We start from the raw sequence: 26,146 nt of genomic DNA, 5'->3' as shown, positions 1-26,146 counted from the left end.
TTTACATGATTTTCTCTTGATCAAAGATTTTTTAAAAGATATGGGTGTAACCCTCGAAGATAATGATAATAACCAATGCAGATTCACACCACGCCCTATCAGTAACTAATACATAAGTATTGCTTGTTAAAAACAATGTTTCATAGATCACATCATTATAATATAATTGAGGTGACATCTGCCATGAACTTTTGTCAATTGTTCAATGTTTTGTATTGATGATCACTTTGTTGGTGCAACTTAATAAATAAATAACACATCATAAAGGGTTTTCATAATACTAATAGATATTGTTTATTTTAGAATGAAGTCATGGCAACCGAAGGTGAACTAAGGAACAATAATATGGACGACTCCGACAGAGTACGTGAATTGCAAGAGCAAGTCGCCGAGCTAAAAGCGGAGGTAAAAATTTTAATGCAATATTACGATAATACAAAATTTGGAATAACAAAAGAAAGAAGTGCTAAAGAATAACCTCATTAGGGAATTCGCTTTGCTTATAACTATAACATGATGTTTTATGACAGATCGATTAATAATTTCCTTAGAATAATAAAGCATATATTAAGTGTTTGAAATAAGACTACTATCCTCATCAAGCTTTTACGTCCAGCCTTCACAATATAGATATATTTATAGCTAACTATTAATTCATCATCGGGCTTCACTCACATATAATTTAATACACACCGCTATGTTGTTCAATGAAATAAGATATAAAATTAACTAATTAGAAATTTGCTGAAATGTTTGAAAATTCGGAGTTTAATACTTAATCATACTCGGCGTAAGATAACATTTCCCGAATCTCATTAGATATTGTAGACATGAGTGATAACATGACCATTCGTGAGCGACAATTTTTATATTTAACCAATGCTTTTGCACTGCACGCAATGTAGTATAAATTGAAATCAGCTGACGCACGGGGTCAATGGTCTTAGGTTACGCAAAGGGGATTCACGATTTAAGCATTTATGATACATAATTTTAGCAAATAAACATTATTTTTTCATAAATTGGATACGTTTACGATTTTTATTTTAGATAATCATATATATTAATAATATTATAGGCGTAGTAATATTATGGTAACTGTCAATATACTACTATACTGCTCGGCATTAAGTAGCTAAAAGAAAAAAAAAACCGTAAGAACTATGATCATCAGGCATATAGTCTTTAGCATTAGCAGCTTGAAGAACAAAGCTATCAAGAAATGACGGAGTCTTATTTCATTACTTCTTGTGTTGGTTATACATTTCTCAGCGTTATTATTCTAAGTGAAATGCTTACAGTTTGTCAGTAAATAATTTATGTAATGAACGTGAAAAAATGCAACGCATTGATTACCACTTGCAGCGGAATCGCTTACAATCATATTCAAAGCATATCTACGCTTTTGTCAGCAACTCTAAAAGAAACTGGGTACATAATATTTCTAATGTTCAATCAAAAGAAAACATAACTAAATTTCTTTAACGTAAAAATCAAAATTGAACGATCGCATATATTCATAACTTCTGATGTCTTTTGTTTGACACTGCACAGTTTCCGACACCAATCAACACTCTGGACAAAGAGCCCTGGAAATGGCTCGAGTAAGTCACCACATTGTTTAGGGCGGTGTATTAATGAGCAAAATCCTTAACTATCCGATAATAAATCTAATATTAATAATATTTATAAAAGATTACGTGCGACTTATATGCTTGACGGCAATGAAACTTCTTTGATGGTAAAAACAGAAAGAGATACTATTTACGCTCATTGCCATTGAATCGTTTCGTTTAATAGTTTTGCAGATAAAAATTCTCCATAAAGTCTACTTCGGATTTTTACGAAGTTCCACTTCAATAAATAACAGGGCTCAGTTTAAATACGTGCTTTGAAAATATTTTTTTTTTAAATAATTGAGAACATTCACCCATTTAAGGATTTTACTCGTTGATTAGTTTTGCCAAAATTTTCGTGTAATTTGTTGGGTCTGTATTCTAAATCTGATTTTTTTTTGTTTTTTTTTTTTTCGTAGTACGTATCAGCTTAGATATTTAACTGTGTATCTGTCTGTAGTTAGTTGATAAAGTTGTCTAGACTAATTCGTAACATCGATTTAAAAAAATAGTATAACTGCTCGTTTTATAATATTTACCCATATTATGAGTTTGTATGATTTGCATAATGCATGAGATTGTTTGCTTGTTTTATGATTTTATTAATGTAATGCTTCGTTAGTTTTGGCTATATTTTATCCGTGTCAATATTCAAAGACATTGAATATTTCCATCCATAAATTTATTATAGTTTAGTAGGTTAACTTCTATTTACTTTATAGAGAACGCTTGTTACTCAGTACCCGAAACGTGAGGGAAGTGAAACTTCTTTGCCAGCCGAAAGGAAGTATAGTCTTTGTGGCAATAACTTCTGTACAAAAACCTTACAGAATAAATATGAAACGACTATGAATTTATTTGCAAAAAGTTTCACTTTAGAACACAATCTATTCACAATACGTCTTCGTTTTATATTTTTAATATGAACGAGCATGTATTTAACATTTATAAATGTTTTTTTCTTTGTATGTAGGCTAATATAAATTACACAATAATTGGCACACAAACGTCCTTATAATATTATTGGAAGCTTGCAGCATATCATTATTAATGTAAATTGAATATAAAGACTAACAGATTAATTACCCTGATAACCCTGCACAAGGTAATTGGGTAATTGCTTGCTCCTTTCGCTTTTAGGAATCCATATGTGAATTATATTCCCTTGATATATTAAATATTTTTTTTCGGCACCTACTTAATAGTAAAAGAATATGGGTCAAGATTTGCATAAAACCCTTTTGAAAGACCTCAAAGTCTAATGAGCATACGGGTCACCTACCCTACATGAAAGTGAACTGTCACTATATCTTATGGACATGATCAATGACAGAGCTACAGAAATACTTCCTTTTATCACAGTGCCAATTATTGGTAGGGTGAAAAAATGCCCGTTTTACCCTAAAACTGTGGTGAATTAAACAGATCATGAGGTTAGAGGCGTGGAAATCTCGGGCTCTCGGTCACACGGAGCTCAGCCGCGCCATATCCCTGGAGGACGATTTGGAAGAAGACGAGAAACTCAAGTTGACACTGCGCCGAGAATCTTCTACATCATTAGAATTTACAACAACCTCACGCAAACCTTCGTAGCGAATACTCAGCACAGCCCTAAAACGACCAGATCGGTATATATTTTTGCTCTTTCCATTGACTTAATATTAGAAACGGTCGCATCTGTTATTTAAATGAAGGTCTCAATCGTGGTCTTTCGTTTATGTTATATACACACAAAAATAAGAAACGCATATGACAACATAATATGAACCGAAGCTTTTTATAACATGAGCGCCCACGATTCGTTGATTATTTAAATAATAAGATAAGAACCGAATGCACTTTTTATACTACAAAAAAATTTATGTGTATACTGTGATATATTATTACCGTGGTTTCAGTTCTGGTATATTTAATCAACATTTCTGCTGCTGTTGTTTAAGAAATATACATTTTTATGTAAGATCCACTTAAAACTATCAATATTTTTTATAATCATATTTCATTTCATAATCTTTTAACAGAATTAAATACGACAGTTAATAAATGTGTTTTTTTACATCTAAACAGTCCGAATGCAAAGGATTCTATGATCGTTTCAATTATAATTATGTTATTTAAGCTAATTAATTATAACATTATATTAATATTAATTAATAATTTTCGGTGAGAGAAAATTGCGGTGAAATTAGCTATGTCTCGTCGCGTATTTTTTATAGTCTGCGTAGTTTTTTTTTTTTTTTATATTGTAGTAGCTAAGATATTTATTACAACGAGCTAACCGCAAACGAGATTGCTATGAAATTTATTTGAAGCGTCAAAGTATTGATAGCTTAACAAAAAAAAAACCTTTTTTTTTAAATATTCTTAGCTTAAAAAATCAGACGGACTTCAAATTTTAATGTTAACATATTTCTCTCGTGCTTCGTGAACGATTTTTAACTATTAGTATGTGTCGATATGAATTTAATATAGTGAACTGTAGTCCGGGCGTAGTAACAATGATTAGTGGTTGTTAGATTTAATGATATTACTGAAATTTTTGTAGTTTTAAAATCGATAGTTTGAATAATTAACAACGTTTTATCTCCATTAACTCGTGATGCCAATATCCAAATTAGCTAGTATCTCTTTACGGTTGTAGTTGAAATAATACATCTAGATTTTAACGTAGAACTTTTTATAGATATATATATATTTTATGCAATAAACGACACATTTGCTATAACTGAAAAAAATCTGCTTAGTAGTTAGACTACGATTATCAAAATGACGCCAAAATCACTATCGACTACTTGGAAAGCGATTTTTTTTTCTCTCCAATCAAATAAATTGAAATTAACCACAACGTTTGTTAGTTTAGTAATAGTGCTTATTAAACATTGTCATTTTTGTTGAACATTAATTGTGCAGAACGTAATTGCTATTAAAACTGCAAAACCAAAACCGCAAAAGCACGCTTTACAACTTCAAGACTTTCACAACTTTTACAACTTGCCTAGTTGAACATTCCAATGTGAATTCCTTATTAATAATTTATTTGTAGATAATAATAATAATAATCGATTTGATCTAGTGTGAAGTTCACTTGATTAAACTATTTTCATTAATCATAATTTTTACAAGAACATAGTATTTTAAATAACATAATACGTTCAAAACAGGAAGATTATTAAATAATAACTTATTTGAGATTCGCAAAAAAGCGAAAAGAAAGTTTCGTCTAAATGCAAAATATAATTATTTACTGCATTTCGTTTATTTTACTTAAGAATAAGTAAAAGCTTTGGGTGAACTAAAAATATCGTTGGATCATTACAAATCTTATCTTATCATATCTTAAATATCTTACATGTGGCTAAGACTAACCTGACTTGTTTTACTGTTCATGGCATTATAGTAAAATATTTGAGAGAGATAAATAATATTTTAATACCTAGGTCATTTAAATTGATAACAATAGTATTACTGCTTAATAAAGGAATAATAACATTTAATAAAACGGAAATAAAAAAATTCAAAATATCTGATAATATATTTGTTATAACAGGAATCAGTAATTTGATAATAAATTCATTACGTAATTAGAATGTTTTTATTGTCGTGGAAAGCAATCGAATAGGTCTCTCGTGGACGTCAGCATTTCCAGGGTCACGGAACTGGGTCACTACCCACAAGGGACATATAAGCGTACGGCGGAATACCGTGTAATAAAAGTTCATTTCCGAAAATGATAGTACATGGCAGACAGAATCATATTGAAAACGCACCATGAGTGAATAAACCGGTTTCAAGCAGTAAAGTACTGTACGTAAATGTTAAAAAGGAATGACGGGAATTCGATATAATTCCTTCGGTTCAAAACACAAGAACTAGCTATAAGCCTCTGACATTTATATCGTATTCCACATGGCTTAGTATCTTAAATGTCGAATTCATTCGATACGTGTACTAATCGTACCAAAACCTCTTGCTATAAGCAAAATAGTCTAATCGCGTTTTCAATTAACGCTATAGTTAATGTAGTAAACTAAAAAACAGTCAATTTATCGAGCTATCACAGTAAAATTTTGGTAATAATTTTTTTATAATTATTGAATAATATCAGTGATTCGAACGTGTTGTGTTGGTCATAAGTTAAGAATCAATATGCCCAAATGATAATGATATATTTTATGTACTGACTAATGTGATTATATTAATGACAGCTATACTTACATCCTTGTGTACTTACTTAATTTTCGAATATGACTGTGTTATTCATTAATTTCACTTACAACATTCTTGTTGAATACTCATAAATAATGATTAGTTAACTTAATTTAATTTAAAAAGATATTTTTTATTTTATTAATTTGTTTTATGTTATTAATTCTACGCCAGATGCTTAAAGATGTTTGCGAGATAATACATAATAATTTATTCAGAGTGAATTTTATGAAGAATATTTATAATATAGTAAGATTATTATATTAGTTTAAAAATTTTATTTTATAAGGTTTGATGTATTTCGCTTTACTGTAAAACAATTTTAACGAACCAGAATTTAATAGCACATTGGGATTCCAATAATTATTAATGGGCCTACGTGTACTAATGCAAGTGCAGGTATGTATGTTTTTGGGACAGCCGCGTAGTGATTCCAAATTCTTGAATACATTTCAGATAAATCAATTAAAACGCTTGGAATGCTGAAATTTTATTACCAGTATTTCACAGGAAACAGGCCAAGGCGAAGTAATTTATTTAAATATTCTCTCGACGGCGCTGTTACTATTTCTGCGTCAACACTTGCATCAGCGTGAAGATCGATGTCTTTAAATCTCTTTTAAAATTTAATCGTTTTGAAACAATAAAGAAATTGTCTATTTGCGAATTGCATTAATCTACGCACGGCCATTTGATCTATAGAGAAGTATCCTAACACCAAAAAAATTAATTATTAACTCTTAAAATTTACGTTACGTGATATAGTCAATTAGGCAACTACTATGGTCCAAACATAATGAGATTTAGGTGTGTTAAAACGTTCAAATATCTTTATTATCATTAACGAAATAATGAACAATTGGGACACTGCGATCTTACTATTTCTCATGTTCGAACGCGTTAAAATATTAAGCCTCAGATTTGAACTGAGTGGTCTTGAAAGTAAAAACGTTGATATTTTAATAGTACCTATATATTCAATTGTTGGTTTACATAGCAAATATAAACGGAGTTTGCGCAGGTTCATAGTCGTTCGAGCGAGTGTTCGTGGTTTTTTTTATGAGAGGCAAAGGTCCTGATGGCGGAGCTTCTCCTCACTCCGCGGCACCATGTCCGCGAGGTCGCTACTAGTGATGAGATGCAGGAACAAACGAGATCGGTTTTAAAATCCTACTACATCCAAATCAGCTACTAAAAATGACTGAATCTCGTGTATTGTGTTTAATCTATGCGACAAATAACTATGACTACGACTGTACGCGATAGCCCTCGTACATATATATGTAAATACGTACGAATTACAACCGGGCTTGCACTTGCTTCGACGTATTAGAGCCTGTGCACACCACGTTTTGTAAACGCGCCGTCGATGCGCGATCGTAGCGATACCGACGCGATACGCACGCAAGTCAGACGCAACCTGTAGACCTTTTCACACCTGTATAAATTCAAATACGCGTTTGAATCGATACAGACGCGATACTCATGCGCGTTTGTATCGATACAAACGCGCGTTAGCATCACGTTTGTATCGACACAAACGACAAGAAACCATTCTGTGGGATAAAAAAGCGCCGTCGACGCGCGTTTGTAGCGATACAGACGCGATGCTAACGCGCGTTTGTATCGATACACATGCGCGTTATCATCGCGTTTGTATCGATACAGACGACAGCAAACCGCTCTGTAGGATAAAAGTGCGCCGTCGACGCGCGCGCGCTTAAAAAACGTGGTGTGCACAGGCCCTTAGCTTTTCTCACGTTTGTCAAACGTAAACCCCTAGATTTCGTTGGAAAATGCCCTTTTAATATGGTTTAAAGTTCTTTAAAATATTTAGCAAAGAGTTTGTTTGCTAGTTAACTCCACTACATTAAATATTTTTTATAAACTTAAAAATAAAATTATGCCAGTATAATAATACTATTTTGGACCGTTAGATTTCTTTAAGTGAATAAACATTGTTTTATATAAAATTTAATAATAGGTATATTGTATGATGTCGGTTGATTTTGAATGTTATTTTTTATTTTGTATTAATTTTATGTCGGATCCATGCGCAATGTAAATTAAGAATCAGTTTCTAAGATCTCTTAATCACTACTGTAAGCAGCACATCATTTTATAGTTTTTTTTAAATCTAAATACCGATATGATTGTGTAGTCAAGATGTGATAAAATGCTTTAGACTACCTGGTGTATTGTTTGAACTCTGACCAGTAAACAATATATTTTTAGGACTTGACTGCGATTTTATGTATTTTCATATTGTGTACGGTAATAAAATAGTATTCATACAGAAAGTAGTGTTTTACTCATTTCCGGTATTTTTTTATAACCTTATCCTATTTAGTGCCTATAAAATTAGGTTTGTACTGTCTTAAAAACTTGCTGTCTTTCTCTCTAAATAACAAAATGTATAATCCAATCACTACAGGTTTTTTGGAGCCTTGGCTTCAGTGACATCACGTGGTGTCGCTATAGTGCGGGAGTCGAACCATTGTACAACCCCGTTTCTCGTCCAGTCAAACGATACCCAATATAGAACTCTAAAAGATTAACTGGACCGAGTTGAGTTTTAAATACTCTGCAACTTTAATGATGTATCATTCACTAAGACTGAACGTCTTTAGCAGGCAGAAATATTTGATTGCTTAGTCGCTATTTAGTCGATCAAAATTTTAGAGCTTTTAAAGTGACTATCGATAATAGTCAATCAAACCGACAAGTAAAACAATTTTTTGTTAGTCATATTATTTATTTTAAGGCACTATTATAAAAAATAATTAAAATATATTATGTATAGCACTCGTATTAAATTAATACATTAAATGGTTATCACTCTTGTTAATTTTTTGATCATTCGATGGATCAAATGATGGTTAATAAATAATTAAGCCATATTTTTATATTTTGTGAACAGATTGTAAAGCACTCGAAGGGTTGACTTGAGGTCGAGATTCACGATATCTGAAATAAAAATTAACAAATCATATTTGAAATTCATAGTATACCTTAATTTACATATTTTTATTAAGACGATTGGCCTTACCTTCAGGCCTGGCTTTGGGCTTTCCCAGACCAACATCTTGCATAAGCTCAAATGCAAATGATACATTATGAACTTTCTGATCAAAATCTTGAGGTGTTAAATGAAAGTCGTAAAGAGGTACAAAGAATTCTTCAAGTAAGCCCATTAAAAGACATAAGTATACTCCGTCATGGAACTGGGTGTCCAAATCCATTACCTCTAAGTTCACTTTGCTCAAATGTTTATTCACAAATGTAATAAGTGACTGAAAAAAGACAAAAAAGAACACAAATTAAATAAATAGAAACGTCATGTTAATGGGAGATTAATTAATTAAATAAATAAATCAATACCTTCTTAACAACTAAGAGCTTGTCCGGTGCATGGTCGAACAACGCATCAAACGCATCACGTTCACATTTCATGCCGAGATCGTCATAAGTAGTCGTTATGGTTTCGATTAAAGTCCTAAAAAACACTTTTATTAGTTATAAAGATTACAATTTATAAAAATAAAATTATTTAAAAACAATGTAACAAGGTTTACCGGTGAGATAGTTGGGTCGGTGTGTTTTTCTTGACGATAACAACGTTCACAGAAACATTTTCGGGGAGACGTATGGGAGCTCGGAAATGACGGGCCAGAGCAACGAGCAAATGAAGAATCGAAACAATACTTTTTGAATGTATCGAATCCACACTCCATTTTGGTACTGGTTTTGATGTACCGTACAAGACCTAAAACCAATACAACTACATTATTATAATTCACAAACAATTACTATAGTTATTATTATAATTTAGTGCAACCTTAACTAAATTTTTTTTGCTATAGACATAGTTTAGGCAGTCTAATTCTTAGTATTTGAATGGTTCTTTTGAAACGAGAAGAATATAGTACAGATCTTGGAGGCCCATAAGTGAACTTACTACTTGTTCTCTTTCCAACTATCCCAAATAAAGCAAGAGTGCTTTATACCGCAATAGCTCTTGCTCGTTTCGTATTGAGATGTCGCTCTGGGCCTGCGCTGTTTGAAACTAGGTTCCGACTATTCTATCCGTACCCCTTACCTAGACGAGTGACTGCAAGACCTGCTCCAGATATTGATTATAAAAGAGAATAGTTAATAATAATGCTTACTCGATTAACAGCCCGTAAAACTATAGTCAATTTCTGGCGCTGTCCTTCTTCTGATTGAGTTACTTCAGGTACATCAAGTTTCGTCTTTGTTAATTGTTCTAAAAGTTTTTGAAGCACTTGACCGTCATAAAGATCTTCGATGATGTCCTGGACGATTATTCTCTGTGAAGCTAGTTCATCGTTGATCCAGTCAATCAAGACTTGAATCAGATCTCTGACCCTTGGATCTTCAAGTGATCGAGGTTCGATAATAGCCCTTTCTTCGTTCTCATCTAAATCGAAAGTTTAAAGTTAAAAAGTGAAATGCATGGTTTGTACACGAGAATTAGCTTTCATTTCGTGTTCGATAGTTCAAGACGTCACGCGTGCCATAAACATATTAGAATTTTCTTTTTTATATGATACTTGATAAAGACCCATTCTAACTACTCTAAACGCGTGTATGGATTTTTATACACATTACATAAGTCAATTACCTAACTCGTAATAATATGTTGTAATAGAATATCTTAAGTATCCATTGAAGACCATCAAAAGAGGTAACTTAAGAAATAAACACAAAAACTTCGAAAGAACGCAGTAGAACATGCGAAGATGTTGAAATTGAAAGAGAAAGGGAGAGATTACAGAAATTGCAAGGTAAATGAAAGAAAGCCGTAGGCTATCACAATTAACTTTCTGGGTCCCACTCTCGGTTCTTTTAGGCTCCCCAAGCACTGGTCACTGTTCTCGTCGAATAAGACGAAGAGTTCGACGTGCAAACTAACCCATAGTCACAAACTGACTTTTTGCCAGATCTTCTCAGTTGGTCGAGATTCTGATCCGGTGGTAGATTAAGCGAAGCGCTGCTCTTGCAAGGGCCAGTGTTAATTAACCCTCTCAGGTTGAGCCCGTGCGCTCACCTACCAGTTTGTGAGTAGCTGGAATAGCCCCTTAGGCTACCAGCGATCAGGTAGAGAGAAACATATTGTTGAATACATGGAAGATAATAAAAATCTATATAGTAGAATAAATAAAAATTTGCAAGGCAAGAAAAGTTGCAAGAATGTAATACATATTTATTCATGGAAAAGCTGAAGGAAAAATGGAGATATTGATGCGTATTGTAATAAAGGTTACTGCTTTTAAGTAAAAATGAATATAGAGAAGACACTTTGCTTAAAATAAACAAAATTAATCCCTTCGTTGACTGGACATATTCAAGAAACAAAAATACAATGAAAATTATTCATATGTATAATCAAAAGAAAAAATAGCAAGCTAAGTATTCCCTGCTGGGGATATGGACCATCCCATTTAGCTGTAATGGCAGCAAGTACCAACCTGTTATAAGTTTTAGTTTTCTACTATCCTAATTTCACAAGGTTGTGTAATAAATGATAAATGATCCCATACTATAATACAAATATAACCCTCAAGAGTGGGATAAGATTTAATGATTATAATAACAAAAATATATTTCAGAACATAAGTGCATTTTCATAACTTCTAAATTTTTATTTTACTTACTCAAAGTATATTCTTCAGGGGGAATCTCTGGTGCAGTTGGACTGCCTGGAGAATCAATAGCATATTTCCCTTCAGCTTGTACATCTTGAACTGAAACATTACATCTTCATTATTGGTATTGCCACAAAACATTCTTAATATATTATATTAATATATTTTATGTAAATGGAAAAAGCTAATACCTTAATATAAATTGTCTTGTCTAAACTTTATTTAATATGATGGCTATTTTAACATAAAAACAGGAAGACATCATTGATTCACAGCAGAAAAGGCAAAATAACAATACAAACTGCTCACAACAGACCAGTACTCAAGATTGCAATTTAAAGCTACAAAGAAAAATATTAAAAGGAAGTTATATAGTATATTCTACTGCAGTATTCTGAGGGCAGGCTATGTTAACCACTGATTATCTACTTGGATCTAAGTTTGCCGATCCATTTAATTATATTTTTAATGATTACAATTATGTTTTTCTTTATCAGAAAACTGAACAAACATACAGTCCACATCATGGTGAATGGTTACCGGCGTTCATAGATGTCAATGACAGGGGCACAGCCAAGTCTACTACTACTACCTACTACTAGATATTATTATACCTAACAAATTCAAAATTTCTAAAATATTATATCTAAAAAACAAAAAACATTAAACTACTGATCACCTAGTTAATCATTATTGTATTAATGCAGCAGCATATGTTATAATGACTGAAGGCAAAATATAGTAATTATTAATCTGAGTATATTTTGCATCGGTGGTTTACTCAAGATAAAATATAAAAAGAAGCTGTCTTCAAAATACACATATGCAATCTAAATTGAGAATCTCTAAAATCCAGTTAAAAATAATTGCCATTCCAGTGTGACCTCTTAGGCCAGTTTTGAAAGGTTTCAAATAAAAAATATTTCAATTTTGCAAGAGGTGGTTAAAGCAGTAGCAATTTACAGAATTTCCTTAAATAATTTTCCTGGTGCTGTAAAACAAACATCACACAAAAACTAAAACTGAATAGAATAAAATTGTTATATTTTATAATTATATTCGTTTTATTTTTTATTCTATTATTGGCTACTTTCTATTAATGGAAATAGTTTATTTCAAACTTCTGTGTATACATAAAATTTTCTAAAGCTGTCCTTCGGTTCCCATGTTAATCATGAATTTGACATTTTAAATAAACCCACACATCAAATATGAATTTGATTAGAATTTGTAATTATACTTTACCTTCTTTAATCCCTTTTTTGCGCCCTATTGTACCAATTTTGTCCCAAAAGGACTCTTTTTCCTCTTTTTTGGGAAGCACAGGAGTACGAGGTGATTTTGGGCGTGGTGAAGACATTTCGAAATGAAAATACCTACCTGTAAATGTACATAAACTGAATTTAAACCAGAAGTTACTTGTACTTGTTAGTATAGAAGATATCTATTGTGGATCAGTATGACCTATGACTAACGTGATGCAATGTATATTAATAAAAAAACATTTATGTACATATGTACCTTAATTAAAGTACGTACTACATAAATACCTACACCAGTAAGTAGGTACGGTACCTACCGTATGTATTTGTGATTTACCTACCTGTTTTCAGTATTTTTGACGTTTACAATGTTTTTTGTCTATAGCAGTCACAGACAGATCAATCCAGACTGATTGAAAATATTAAGCAACACTAGCTCGAATGTTGTCAAATCTTTAAAAATAATACACTGGTATAATTTCTCGTGCTTTGGAGATCAAATTTATTTCCCAAACACGAATAAAATAAAATCCAAAATTTTAGTGTGAGTTGACTAAGCAAATAATTCCTTTTTTTTGTATTATTCCACCTTTAAATTATACCTATGCATGACTTTAATATATAAATGAATAGAATATGCATTAAAACGTGATGTTAGTGTCACATACATACAGCACATTAATGTGTGATGCTGTCTTTCACCCAAATCACCTATTGCTCATCAACTAGCATCTGAACCTTTAATGAGATAGAACTCAAACTAGGTAGATAGAAGTAAAACCTTTAGACTGAAATTAAACGCATGCACCTCCACGTCGTAGGTACAACAACTACTATAACCCTACGTCAGTGAGCTGTGCGGTTTCCGCCTAAAAAGCTCTAATTAATTAAATCCCATGGTATAACGTATTTTAGAAACAGCGGAAAATATAGCGTTTCATCACCTAGTTGCTGTTGAGCATTTAGATCGCATCTTATACAGCTCTCTTCCCATGTTCCTAAACAGGCTTATAGAAGAAACTTAACACATTTAAAAAGCTAGGAGACGAAGATACTTGCCCTCTCCTCATTTCAAAATCAAAGCTAAGCAATCAACACACGATTAGTTTTTTGGTAATTTTCCTAATACTCGTGCAAGTACTAAACTCTTGTCAATCTCTTTCAAGTGTTAAAAGATCCTTCTACCTAGCACTATATTGTCTACGTACTGAATATCTCTAAATTGCTTGTAATAGTTAAAAATGAACTATGCCGAGTGTATTAGGTAGTTTTCCAATTACAGCACAAGAGCGCATTATGCGGCATAATGCTCAACTAAGCTTCAGCAGAATTCGGCATTGTGCGTCACGGATTACAGAGCATAATGCGACTCAGTGACGCACAATGGCGAATTATGCTGAAACTTAGTTGAGCATTATGCCGCATAATGCGCTCTTGTGCTGTAATTGGAAAACTACTTTAATATATTATCTATATCATAAACGAGAAAACCCTGTCGCAAAGCCCAAACGTACCTAACTAACTATTAGACTAATCTGTGCCCCAAACTCCAAACATAAAATCACTTAAAAAAGTGAACTTTAGTGAAGCAAAACAAGTCTGGTTCGTATTTGGCTATTTATTACACTCAAATACTAAGTTATGCATTGCGTCTATAGTGTAAATTAACAACTCAAACCTTAAAATATTTATTAAAAATTAGATCCTTCAGTTCGAAGTATTGTTTTTAACAAATTTTACGAACTGTTGAACTATCAATTTAATAGGCTGAGGCTGGGTGGGTAGTGTGTATTGTGTAGTCATACCTAAAAATAACTTCAAGATTGAATTACGTCACTGGTCTCACTCTTTAAGTACTTTCTAATGTGATTATTTTAAACAGTATTTGTTTACAGCTTGAACAATGGAAAAAAATGGCAATCCTCCTCCATATGTATGGGGCCAGGCAAATGTTTTACAGCCTCCGCCTGCTGCTCCACCTAGCTACTCGCAAGCAGTGGGGGGTGTAGGGCCTTCCAGCCCTTACACACCTCAGTACCCAACAAGTAAGTAAAATAAATAATATATTGTTTTTATAGGTATACTGGTACAATCTAGCTAATTCAATGTCATAAGTTGAAAATTTTGTTCCATTTGCAGTGAATGAAACTTTAAATAGCTGCAGAGTAGATAGCTGTCAAATTAATAGTAATGCTTAAATATGTGAACACACTGGGTTTCAGATATTTATTTTAAAATTTAGGTCAAGTTTTTATTTTGAGTCAGTGACATTGAACAGGTTGATCTTATTATAATTTGCATGTGTGTATCACATATTTTAAGGTTGAAATTGTTTTCAAATGTTAGTGTTCCTCAAATAAGTACACTACATTAGGTATGTAAGATATATAATTTAATACATTAATTTTTACTATTTCAATTAATGTATTCAAATCAAATCAAATCAAAAAAATTTTATTCAACATAAATGAAAGTACATACTTGTTGAACGTCAAAAGAACTACCGCTACTATTGAAAATCTTTTACCTTTAATTTTTTGTAAAAGCTTGTATTTTGTAAGAGCTTTTACTGTCAAACTTAATAGAACATAAATGTCAATTCACAAAGCTAGTCTCGTCATATAATAGTGAGCGCCCATTGTGTGAGAATTTGAATTACACCATACATTGGCAAAATATTTATAGTTTTAATGTTTCTACATAATTCACTGTTTAAATCCTAAAGATCTCAAAATCAGAAGTAAAACATCACTCAATTAAATTGTATAGGGGTAATGATTAATTCAAAACTACATTTAATGTCTGTCATGAATAATATCAACAGGTGAAAGGCTATTTGCTTTAAGCGACATTTTGTTTTATTTGGTATTAGCATTAATAATTCAATGTTTTCATTTAAATTTTAATTCATTTTATCCCATTCTACTAGATGAAGATGCTCTTTTGGTTATTATATTTTTTCGAAATTCTAAACTTTAAATGGTTCTCCTGTAATGTTTGCAAAAATATTGCTTAAACCAAACTAGACGATGACCGAGCTTCGCTCGTCTTTTTTTTTTATAAAAATTGTGTTTTTTAGTACGAATTACATATTGATAAAATGATGAAATATTCCAAGATCGGTTAGGTATTTTTAAGTGAACACGTGAGTTAAAAAGTCACAAATAATATACTTAGTCTGGCCATAAATACTGTTACAATTAAAAATTAAAAAAAATCTAGTGCAAATAACATTTATTACTTTTACAATGTGTTAGTTTAATACATAAATATAAAACAATTTAAAGTATAAAAAGCTTATTCGAAGTGGTCTCCATTGGCTGCAATACAGTCCTTTAAACGTTGAGGCCAGTTATCAATAGAAGCACGCACTCTTTCCATGGGAAAATTTTTCACTGCCAATCGTACGAACTGTTTTAGGGACTCCAAATTATCATGGTGTTTAGAGCAAGCCGTACTCTCTAAAACTGACCATAAATCATAATCCAGTGGATTAAGATCGGGACTAGACGACGGCCAGTCTTCAGCTCTGATGAAGTCCGAAACGTTCGTTTCCAACCAAGACTGCATAGACCAAGCTTTATGACCTGGCGCCGAGTCTTGCTGGAAGGACCATTCTTGATTATTGAACATAGTGTTGTTAAGGGGCTTCACTACCTTCTCAAGAATGGTATCTTGATACACTTGTGCCGATGTTTTGGTAACTTTTTTACAAAAGTATGGCTCAGTCACTCCTTCATAGCTAATACCCCACCAAACCATCATTGAAGTCGGATAGTGCCCACGTTGCACTCTGTTGACTAATTGGGAAGCTTCCTTAGAGCTTTGAGCATGAATATGGTCATTTTGTTTGTTAAAATGTTGCTCAATTGTAAAAAATACGCTGAAATAGCCCCTAAGGCTATCAGCTTAGGTAGGAAAAAAAAAAGAAAAGTAAAAAATTTCTCATCCGGAAACAAAATTTTTCTATGACCTCCCTTTGCGTACCGCTTCAGTAGTTATTTCGATTTTACCACCCTAATCTCTTTTAAATTATCAGTAAAGAAATGACCAGTACGTCTCTTATAGGCTGCAAGTCCTAAGTCATCTTTTAAAATACGCGACATGGTTCTAGGTGCTATCTTCATCTCCCGAGATAAAATCTTTTGTTTTCGGACAGGATTTCTTCGAATTCTTTCCCTTACTGCTTTGACCACTACGCACTACTTTTTCGCACGAACACTACGTGGACGGCCAGATCTTTTTCTGTCATAAACAGAGGAGGTTTCATTGCACCTATTAATAGCCCGGTACACAAACATTTTACTAATACCAAGCGTATGGAGAGTTTTAAAAATTGCATTTGGCTCCATACCTAATTTGTGTAATGCAATCACAGCGATTCGGTTCTCTTTATCACCCCACTCGAGTTTAATATCGCAAAGTATTGTACAATGTATTGGCGCCAAAATGAGAACACTCAATGAGCAATCATATAAAAATGACAGATTCCAAATTCAAATGTAATATTTTGTTTATTTTTAATTGTATCAGTATTTATGGCCAGACTAGGTAAATAAACAATTTATTTTCTTGGTCTGACCTTAAACCAAACGCTCATTGGCTTCAGGTGGCTTAACAACGCCATCTGCTGAAATAGCTTTAGTGTTATTGTGTCTTTAAAGCTTTAAAGTTGCTCTCAATTATAAAAAATAGTATTATTATTCGCCAATAGATGTCGGGAAGAGTCATAAAGTTGATTATCGATAAACGAATAAAACAACATTTTCTGAAAATAAATCGTAGCTACATCGATTTATCGCCCCCGAAATCCCCTGTATACCAAATTTTATAAAAATCGTTGGAGCCGTTTCCGAGATTCAAATTATATATATATAGATCCACACTTCATCCATATATATATACAAGATTTGCTCGTTTAAAGGTATAAGATAGCCTTTCACCCCTCAATATATAATACGATGTCTGTCATTATTTCACATTTGTAGCTCAACTGTTTTTTTTCATACATTAAAAAGTTTTCAAAATAAATTATTTTTCAGCAACAGGGCCACAAATTGTTACAACCGTAGTACCGGTTGGGCCGCATCCAACTCATATGATTTGTCCTAGTTGCCATGCCGAAATTAACACATCAACACAAACAAAACCTGGTCTCATTGCATACATAACTGGTGCAATTATATTCCTTTTAGGGTAAGTATTCTTTTATTATGTGTATTGTACCTTTACAATGATGGTTACAGTGTCTTTTGGAAGAAAAATAGATTTTATTGAAGATTGATTTAGATGGAATTCTTTGTGAATTATATTATTTATTTGTCAGAAATTGAAGCCACCAAATGGGATTGTTTTCTTACCTCAACTAAATTTACAACAACAAATAAACCAAAGATTTTTTTACATAGGATATAACACCTAAAAACTATATTAGTAAAATTAATGGAATATATTTTTGTAGCATATCTATCATGCAACACACAACTTTATGGCTGATTTAGACTGTTAGATGATTACACCATTGCAACACAACTACATATTAACAAATATAACTACTTGACACGTTCATAGTGTTGTTGTTTTGTGTTTACCTGAATGATGTAAAGTGCAACTTGTGACAACCACTCCTCTCAACCTTAAATAAAGTTGTTACCATAGCCCAAGGATGCTAAGAGAACAGCCAGGCTGCTCCTTACTGAGAATGTTGGAGAAGATGTGAAATATCTTGCAGAAAAACCCCCTTATATAGCTAATTCCTAATAGGTACGACGCACAGTTTACTCTTAATCATGACATTATACTATATTAATTAAATAAAAATTATTACTTTTCATAACTTCGTTTCACAACATTTCACATTAATATGATAATGATTTATTATTTGTTGCATAATGAATGTGCTAACTCACGGCCTAGTTGGTATTAAGTAGTTATTGTTATTGGAGCCCATAGACATCACAAAGTTAGTACCGCTGTCCACTTTGCTTTAATATTACTATATAAAGGCTGTCCCACTTTTCCAATAGGGACGCAAGACTGCTACGTAGTCGAAACGGGGTCTACCATACCCTCTATGGTTATAGCCCGACAGCGCGTAGCTGGGATAGCCGCTTAGGCTACTAGTGAATAGATAGGAATAATAATAATAATAATAGGTATAGACAGCATACTCCCTGTTGCCCGTAATTACGAAAAGTTGTCGGGATTTTTTCTGCATTCATGTTATTCCTAATTACATCGTGGAGATATTTCTTGAATACTTGTTAAGCTCGTATTTCTATAGAAAAAGTGTTGCCTGCTTGCCGAATTTCATTTAATACACTGACCGTATCATCTTTTAAGCTACGACCATTTCTGTGCACTCAGAATATCCGTAAAGTGATTCGCATGCGGTAGTATATACTCGTGTAACAAACAACCTTCCTTGAGCTGCTAGGTCTCTTTTAGGAGCGCTCGGGCAGTTGTTCGCTAACCTTATGTATTTGAGCTCGCCCAGCCGTCCAAGCTAAGCAGTAAGGCTGAGCGCGCCCTACGATTAAAATTCGGTGCAAAAAAATATGGCAAATCTGTGAAGAACAGAAAAACAATCCACGCACTACGAAAAAAATCTTTTGCGATTTAAAATTGCAGATACAATATTGTATGTATATTTTGTACCGTATGAAGTAATATCAAATCCCGCGCATTGCGAAAAATCAAATATCTGCTACGTAGAATCAAGTAGTATATAATGGTAACTTTCTTTTGTAAATCATGTTCATGTTTCCATGTACACGTCCGTCTTTTGTGGTGTCACAGTATTTACTGCAATAACTGTCTTTTGCCTGCGCTATTCCGCAAGCGACAATAAATCGTAGTGCGCGTAGGAACTATTGTCGTTTGCGATATTATTTCGCACTTTTAAAATCGCAACGAATAAAAACCGTAGTGTGCACTTAGCCTAAAGTCTCTGCGCAAGCCACGATTCTTCCATCCCTAAATAAATAAATAAAAGATCCGTAAAGCATTATTGTATTAACAACTCTTTCTAAAATTTGATAAATTAGTGGCGAGTGGGATTTTTATTCAAATACATTTAGTCGTGATATAAGATCAAAAAGTTTTGTAAATACGCTATTATGATCACATAACTGTAAGGCTTAAAAAAACAATAACTATATGTACATATCTTGCGTACAGCGATGCAATAAAACACTTGACATTGCTTAAATCAAGTGATTACACTAAAATTATTAGACAATAATTATTAGTTTAGCTCTAAGAGCCAGACTTATTATTTAAAGTGTACAGAGATACGCTTAACGCATATCTTTATGCGCTTGATTGGTTTATGTGGGAATTTAAAGTTAATATCAATATTTTGACTTATATTTTCAGATGTATATGTGGGTGCTGCTTGATTCCCTGCTGTATTGACAGCTGTATGGACGTACACCATAAATGTCCTCATTGCGATACTTACCTCGGTCGCTATCGTCGATAAATCGACCTTTGTGATCTCAATTTTCAAACGTTTCTAGTTCTTTTTTATTTTAAATGATCAGTTATTGATTTGAAACATCGTTAGAAGTTATTGCGTGGGTAACAACTCCGATTGTTAAGGTCAAGATATAATATGTATGTATATCGGTGATTATGTGAATGTGTTTGTGCTTTTATTATTGAATATTAGACTTAGCTCGAGTATATTCTGATTTGTTTATTGTTTAATCTCAATGAAAGCTTCATTTTAAACTCTTGCTACTAGCAAGTAATTAAGTAAAACAACAGTTTATTAATAGTATCATATTATATAAGATTATTGAAGGTTGTGGGTAGGCAGCGACTTGGCTTTGCCCCTGGTATTGCTGACCTCTAAGAGCACTCGCCATCAAGTGGGCCGTGTGCTCGTCTGACTACAAAAGCATTAAAAAAGGTTTATTGTATAATTTACTTGTGTTTATTAACAGTTTTCATTTGTACATTTTGTAATTTCTGCAAAAATGCATCTTATTATATCTGCGACACTCGAATACCTTGAAAAACCCCTAGATAATAATGTGTATATATTTTTTTCTTTACGATATAGTTTTATTGACAATGCCATCATATAATATGCCCCGAAAAACGTTATTGTCGAAAACAAATAGTTTTGATTAAAATAAGCAATTTGAATAATAAGGAAATAAATATTTTTATCGTAATGTACATCGTTTGCGAACCTTTGACTTATGGATTACTCACGACGTCGACGGCTAACTGAGGGTGATGTCATCAGTGGCGGGCGGATATTTTCATTGAAAACTGGTACGCAGTAACATTGCACATAAAATGTCTGTGATTAGCATACGTGTAAATTTAGTATTCATTTGGGAATGAAGTTTTCAAGGTTCAAATTCATGAGCATAATGTAGAAGGTCGAGGTTTTCTGTTAAATTTTGTAATTTGAAGTTAATTCGCTCTCGATCATCATATACATTTGATCACCGGCACTTTTCTTGTACCAGTATCGACTAATATTTAAATATTAATGATATGAGACTATGATGAGTTTTCTTTCTTTAAAATACAACCAACCAAAAAAACGCGACGAGACATTTAAATGGATTTATCTTTTTCTGAACACCAAGTTGAATGGAGTGCTGAAAATTAAGCGTAGTTCCGTAATAGGACTCAATCCACGGATAACGTTACAAAGATTTCTTGATTGGTCTTAAAAATAACATTTAAAAAGATATTTTCTTGGAACCAGGCCTCTTGGAACCTCATAAGAGTGTAATACGAACGATCAAATAAAATTGTAAAAACTGAAATCCGGTTTTGTTTGTGAAACTTGAGTCTGATTGCGCGCGCTCTGAACAATGTCTAATTAACATTATCATAACTAGAAAAACTATTTATCACTAATTGTAGAAGTTTTGTAATATATAAAAAGCCAAACACAATATATTATGTCAAATAAAAATAAAAACAATTGACCTACAACCCGACAAAGACCCTTTGCGATTGTCTAAAATGTTTAACGCTAAGTAACGTTTGTAACGCTCTTGACAAGACCAGAAGTCGCTGAATATAACCTTGAATAGTAAAAAATAGTAAGATTTAATAGGAAAATCTCAAATGTCATGGCCATGCCAATAAAGCCTTGTCGGGTAACCCATTGTATGAGTATGGAGAATTATAAATCAAGAATACTATGAATACTATTATCTGTGGGCAGCAAATACCATAAGAATTAGAGTTCTAGTTGAAGGAGTAAGTGGATAGAGGATTTAACTTGCAAAAATAATAGCTGACTGGTATAAAATATATTGTTTTTTTAAGTTGATTTCTGTAATTTCACGAACTGTGTGTTTTTAGTTATTATTTGCATTTTTGTATCAAATAACAGCAGTTTTATTGTATAAAAAATCCGACAAATATTTACTAGTATTTATAGTACAACAATCAAATGTGATAACAAATAGATCTTGGATATTCACTTAACGTATCATGTCTATTTTGTATTAATTTTTCCTACAAAAAGTACGGAATCTCACTATGTTGACTGTTATTGATTGAAATTTTGAAATTGTGAATTAAAAAAATACATTTGACAACAAACAAACGTTACCAATTAATAAAAATTAACAAATTGTCTACAGTAATATTAATATCGAACTAAACTGTATCGTCTTAATTTTATGTTGTGAATCGTTTATTATTAAAGATAATGCTTTAAAATTTTTACTAACATAGTATGGTTTGAACCAAAATAACAACACCGGAAAAATCATGAAAATATATTAATATCATAATAATGGAATCAAAATTTACACATATAAAAATTATATATTTTGTCTATGAGAATGACACATTGTACAGCCATACTAACTCTTCGACTCTACTTACCAGGTTTAATGATAAGTTTTTAGGAGTTACATACGTATTTTTTTAGGCGAAAACCCGAATGTAGCAATTCGGAACCCTTGTTACGTATATTTAAAGAGAAACTTAACGAGGATTTTAGTACACTGATATTCATTATTTAATTATACATACATATGTGCAAATACAGTCTGATATTATAATATAGCTACAAACAAAGCTTTAACTCTATCAGATAAACTATGTGTGATCGCGTAGAATGCAAGACAAATAAAAACCAACAAGTGCTTATTTTCATATCACCTTTCTGTGTTCTAAATAAATGAATTTGTAGCTTCCTTGATGTGTCAATAACAAGTATTATTGATGTTTATAGTTTTTATTTATGATTCAGTGTAAATTGTTGAAATAAGCTAAACTTGGATTTTTTTCCAAAGCAAAAATCAACTAATAGATCGTATAGTAATCTCTGTATTATATTTTAATTTCTCAATAGAGATCACTATTAGTACAATAGGTATTTCATTATTATAAGCCGCGCCAATAAAGAAACGAATCGAAAATGTCGTCTATGTACCTGTCCTGACAGATGGTAGGGTCAACAAATAAAAAGAAAGACTTAAAGAAGGAAAAAGTTGTTTATTGTAAAAAAATATAAAATAACAAATGAGAATGTACTTTACTTTATGCCCTGGCAGAGGGGCAGGTGTCTCATCTGGGCTGCAACTTGCGTAGACACTTTTGCTGCCAGTCATTTAAGTCGCACAACTTGAAAGTGAAAAAACTCGAACTCACCAACAAAGTCATAACTGATAAAAAAATTTGCATGCAGTACGCGCCGTGTGCGACTAAAGATAATTTAGAGTGAGAGCGCATGATCGCCGCCGCCATTTTGGATTCGTTTCTTTATTGGCGCGGCTTAAACGCATAAACAAAGTTTATTAACTGTACGATAAACAAACATTTTGTTAAAAATGCGGCTAGATTAATAATTATAATTACCTAAATCATATTTAACTTTGTTAATTCTACTTAAAGTGTATACCAATCATCTCTTCCAGTGCCATCAAATTTGAGCTTTTCTAATCGAAGATTAAAATGGAGGAAGTTTCCATTACTATATGAATTTGTTCACACTGGTGGACATATTTTAAGTCTATAAAAACAGTATATAAACCAAATAATATTATCATGGATGTTTCTGGCAACTAAGTTTATTAATGTATTATAAAATAAACGAATAGTTTATGATAAACAGCGCAGACTGGTTCTACCGAGGCTGCGTTTTTGTAGTAGGTATATGCGTAAGATGGGGCTACCTAATTTACTACTTATTTTTATTTATTTATTGTATAAACATCACAACGATACGTGACTATTTAAATATTTTCGAAATTGTACCTTAATAATTATTTGTATTCAACATAAGTTTTCAAGTACACAGGTTTTCGGTGCATGCACTTTGTAATAAAACCAGTACATATCTGAGTTCTGGAAAGATCTGGAAAGTTCATATAACTTAGTACCTATATCAAAAACTACTTATTTTAAAACATCTATCCTAACATTGCTGATTTTTTATAAATATTGTATGAACATTATCGGTTTTTGACTGGGTAAGAAATTTTACGACTGAAATAACTTTCTATTGTCAATTTAACCCTTTATTACATGACAAATATTATGTATTGATTATTTATGATATCTACCTGCAATGTTCGAAAAGAACTTTATAACGATAACTGTTTTTTAATGTAGTTAAAAAGCCCATTCTAATAGGTTTAAGACTAATATGCAATACTTAACAAAGTAGATAATTTATTTTAATAAATTGATGTCATTTACATGTACATTTTAAGTTTATTTCATTAATAACCCCAATTAGTGGACAAACATTTTTAAGCAGATTTTTTTTGTTTCTACTAGGTTCCGTATATGGTCAACAAGCTCAAAACCCACAAAATTGCTTAGTAATTAAGCAATTTTGTTGGGCCTGCTCAGAAATGTCTCAATACAGTTTATGTCTCCTTTTAAAACATCACATCGAAGACTCAATTGTATTCTATTGTTAGGAACATTATATTTATATTAACATAATTTAAATAAACGAGCTAAAACATTATTGTTAACAAGTAGCTGATAATCAGCATTCAAGACGTCTGATTCCATTTCTCCACTATAGTCATGAAACTGTTAGGATCATGTTATTTAAATTGCAGTACTTTAATATAATAGATGTAAAATTAATAACAAACTCTATGGAAGTACGATTAAAATATATTTGTTTAGAGCCAATTCGCATACCCATCATTTTTGTAAATATTATTAATAAAGTAGTTAGGCTATTCTTGTAGAATAATTCGTGTCTTATGTATGTACTAGTTCATGACTATCCTAAACTTCTGACTTCTTCACTTAGTGAACAGAAGTTTAGAAGTTTAACGGGGCGACCGCTTTCTTTTCATAGTTGCGAAGCGTCGTCGAGCAGACTATTATAAAAAAGGACTTTCAACGGAAGTTCCAGCCTCTGTTGCCCAAAATCCATAGGATTTATTGAATGTGTTCAGAGTGATGAAGTAATTAAAGATCTTGACAATCTTATTTCTGTGCCAATGGACTGTTTTGATGTGGATATGGAAGCCAGTGTTAAAATAAAAACAAAAAATAAGGGCACACAAGTACATAATATAATGGGCAAAAATAAGATAAAGTTCAAACAAAATTCAGGCAGAAAAACATTAAATCTTCAGGCAATTAAAATTAAATACTCCAAGGCCACGACATTAGTGATGGTATGACAGAATCTTCAGACATTATTAATCTGTCGGTCTCTTTCAGTGGAAACATATGCGGCGAATTCAGAAGGCAGAACAACCTTCGGAGCCTTAGTTTTTTTTATGTCGGTGGAACCAAATCAGCAGTTTTAATAAATTTTAAGTTACTTCCAACAATAGAAAGCTTTGCTTTTGTCCAATAACATTTCACAGACGTAGAAGATGGTTCTTTAGATCGTCGGTCCACCCACATAACTAGAGCTATAGTGTGCTTACAACCTCCCGGGCTGGCGGCACGATCTTCGCAACATACGCTTATAATCTGTTCAGTCTCTTCATTACATACAAATGCACAATGATATGGCTTGCTGTTAACTTTATGCTCTGGAGTTATTCTAGCTTTTACCGTGCATAGTTCGAGCGCGGAAGCTTTAATCTCGGCCTGCCATGCTCGAGGCGTGGTCTTGCCGCTTGGCGGACCCCGCCTACAGGCGACGGACCGTCGAGCGACCGGCGACGTCTCACCTTCCGAGCAACGCAGGTGCTCACGGGACACGGTTGTTTCGGTCGCTACCTGCACCTCGTTGCCCGGAGGGAGCCGACGCCGAAGTGCCATCATTGCAGTGGCTGCAACGAGGACACCGCGGAGCACACGGTCGCGTACTGCCCCGCTATCGCGGAGCGGCGCCTTGTCCTCCTTGCAAAAATAGGACCGGACTTGTCGCTTCCGACCGTCGTGGCTACGATGCTCGGCAGCGACGAGTCCTGGCAAG

At 32.8% G+C, this 26,146-nt stretch overlaps 3 protein-coding genes across 19 annotated transcripts in view; 2 read left to right on the top strand and 1 right to left on the bottom strand.

The window, feature by feature from the left end:
* The window catches only part of LOC101739551 (ecotropic viral integration site 5 ortholog), a 33,066-nt gene extending 24,944 nt beyond the window's left edge, over window positions 1–8,122 (top strand). For 9 of the 11 annotated variants that reach the window (XM_012693558.4, XM_021350455.3, XM_062668877.1 and 6 more), the window contains 2 exons: window positions 304–405; window positions 3,042–8,122. In XM_012693558.4, coding sequence (XP_012549012.1) covers window positions 304–405; window positions 3,042–3,209 — 270 coding nt within the window. In that variant the 3' untranslated portion in view covers window positions 3,210–8,122. Of the gene's footprint in view, window positions 1–303; window positions 406–1,554; window positions 1,605–3,041 lie in introns of all 11 variants that reach the window. The other 2 variants (XM_021350458.3, XM_021350457.3) reach the window with 2 other exon arrangements.
* A 434-nt stretch (window positions 8,123–8,556) lies between these two features.
* On the bottom strand, window positions 8,557–13,227 carry LOC101739139 (beta-parvin). 6 transcript variants are annotated; one of them, XM_004929805.4, is made up of 8 exons: window positions 13,095–13,227; window positions 12,737–12,871; window positions 11,501–11,590; window positions 9,992–10,263; window positions 9,398–9,588; window positions 9,204–9,318; window positions 8,872–9,115; window positions 8,557–8,789 (listed from the first exon to the last, which is right to left on the bottom strand). In XM_004929805.4, exons 2-8 carry the CDS (start codon window positions 12,849–12,851, stop codon window positions 8,713–8,715), a joined length of 1,104 nt encoding a protein of 367 aa, XP_004929862.1. In that variant the 5' UTR covers window positions 12,852–12,871; window positions 13,095–13,227; the 3' UTR covers window positions 8,557–8,712. The 6 variants fall into 6 exon arrangements, with proteins under 6 accessions (XP_004929862.1, XP_004929864.1, XP_004929863.1 ...); XM_004929807.4 differs by having other exon boundaries at window positions 13,013–13,102; XM_004929806.3 differs by having other exon boundaries at window positions 13,071–13,100.
* A 921-nt stretch (window positions 13,228–14,148) lies between these two features.
* Window positions 14,149–24,449, top strand: LOC101738899 (LITAF domain-containing protein). 2 transcript variants are annotated; one of them, XM_004929804.5, is made up of 4 exons: window positions 14,149–14,355; window positions 14,649–14,798; window positions 17,796–17,949; window positions 20,131–24,449. In XM_004929804.5, the coding sequence occupies exons 2-4, from the start codon at window positions 14,657–14,659 to the stop codon at window positions 20,234–20,236; spliced, it is 402 nt and encodes a 133-aa protein (XP_004929861.1). In that variant the 5' UTR covers window positions 14,149–14,355; window positions 14,649–14,656; the 3' UTR covers window positions 20,237–24,449. The 2 variants fall into 2 exon arrangements, with proteins under 2 accessions (XP_004929861.1, XP_012549059.1); XM_012693605.4 differs by having other exon boundaries at window positions 14,325–14,530.
* The last annotated feature ends 1,697 nt before the right edge of the window (window positions 24,450–26,146 follow it).

This window comes from Bombyx mori, chromosome 1 (genome assembly GCF_030269925.1).
Source record: "Bombyx mori chromosome 1, ASM3026992v2".
NCBI lineage: Eukaryota > Metazoa > Arthropoda > Insecta > Lepidoptera > Bombycidae > Bombyx > Bombyx mori.
Note: the sequence above shows the minus strand (reverse complement) of the source record. Positions and strands in the feature narration are given on the sequence as shown.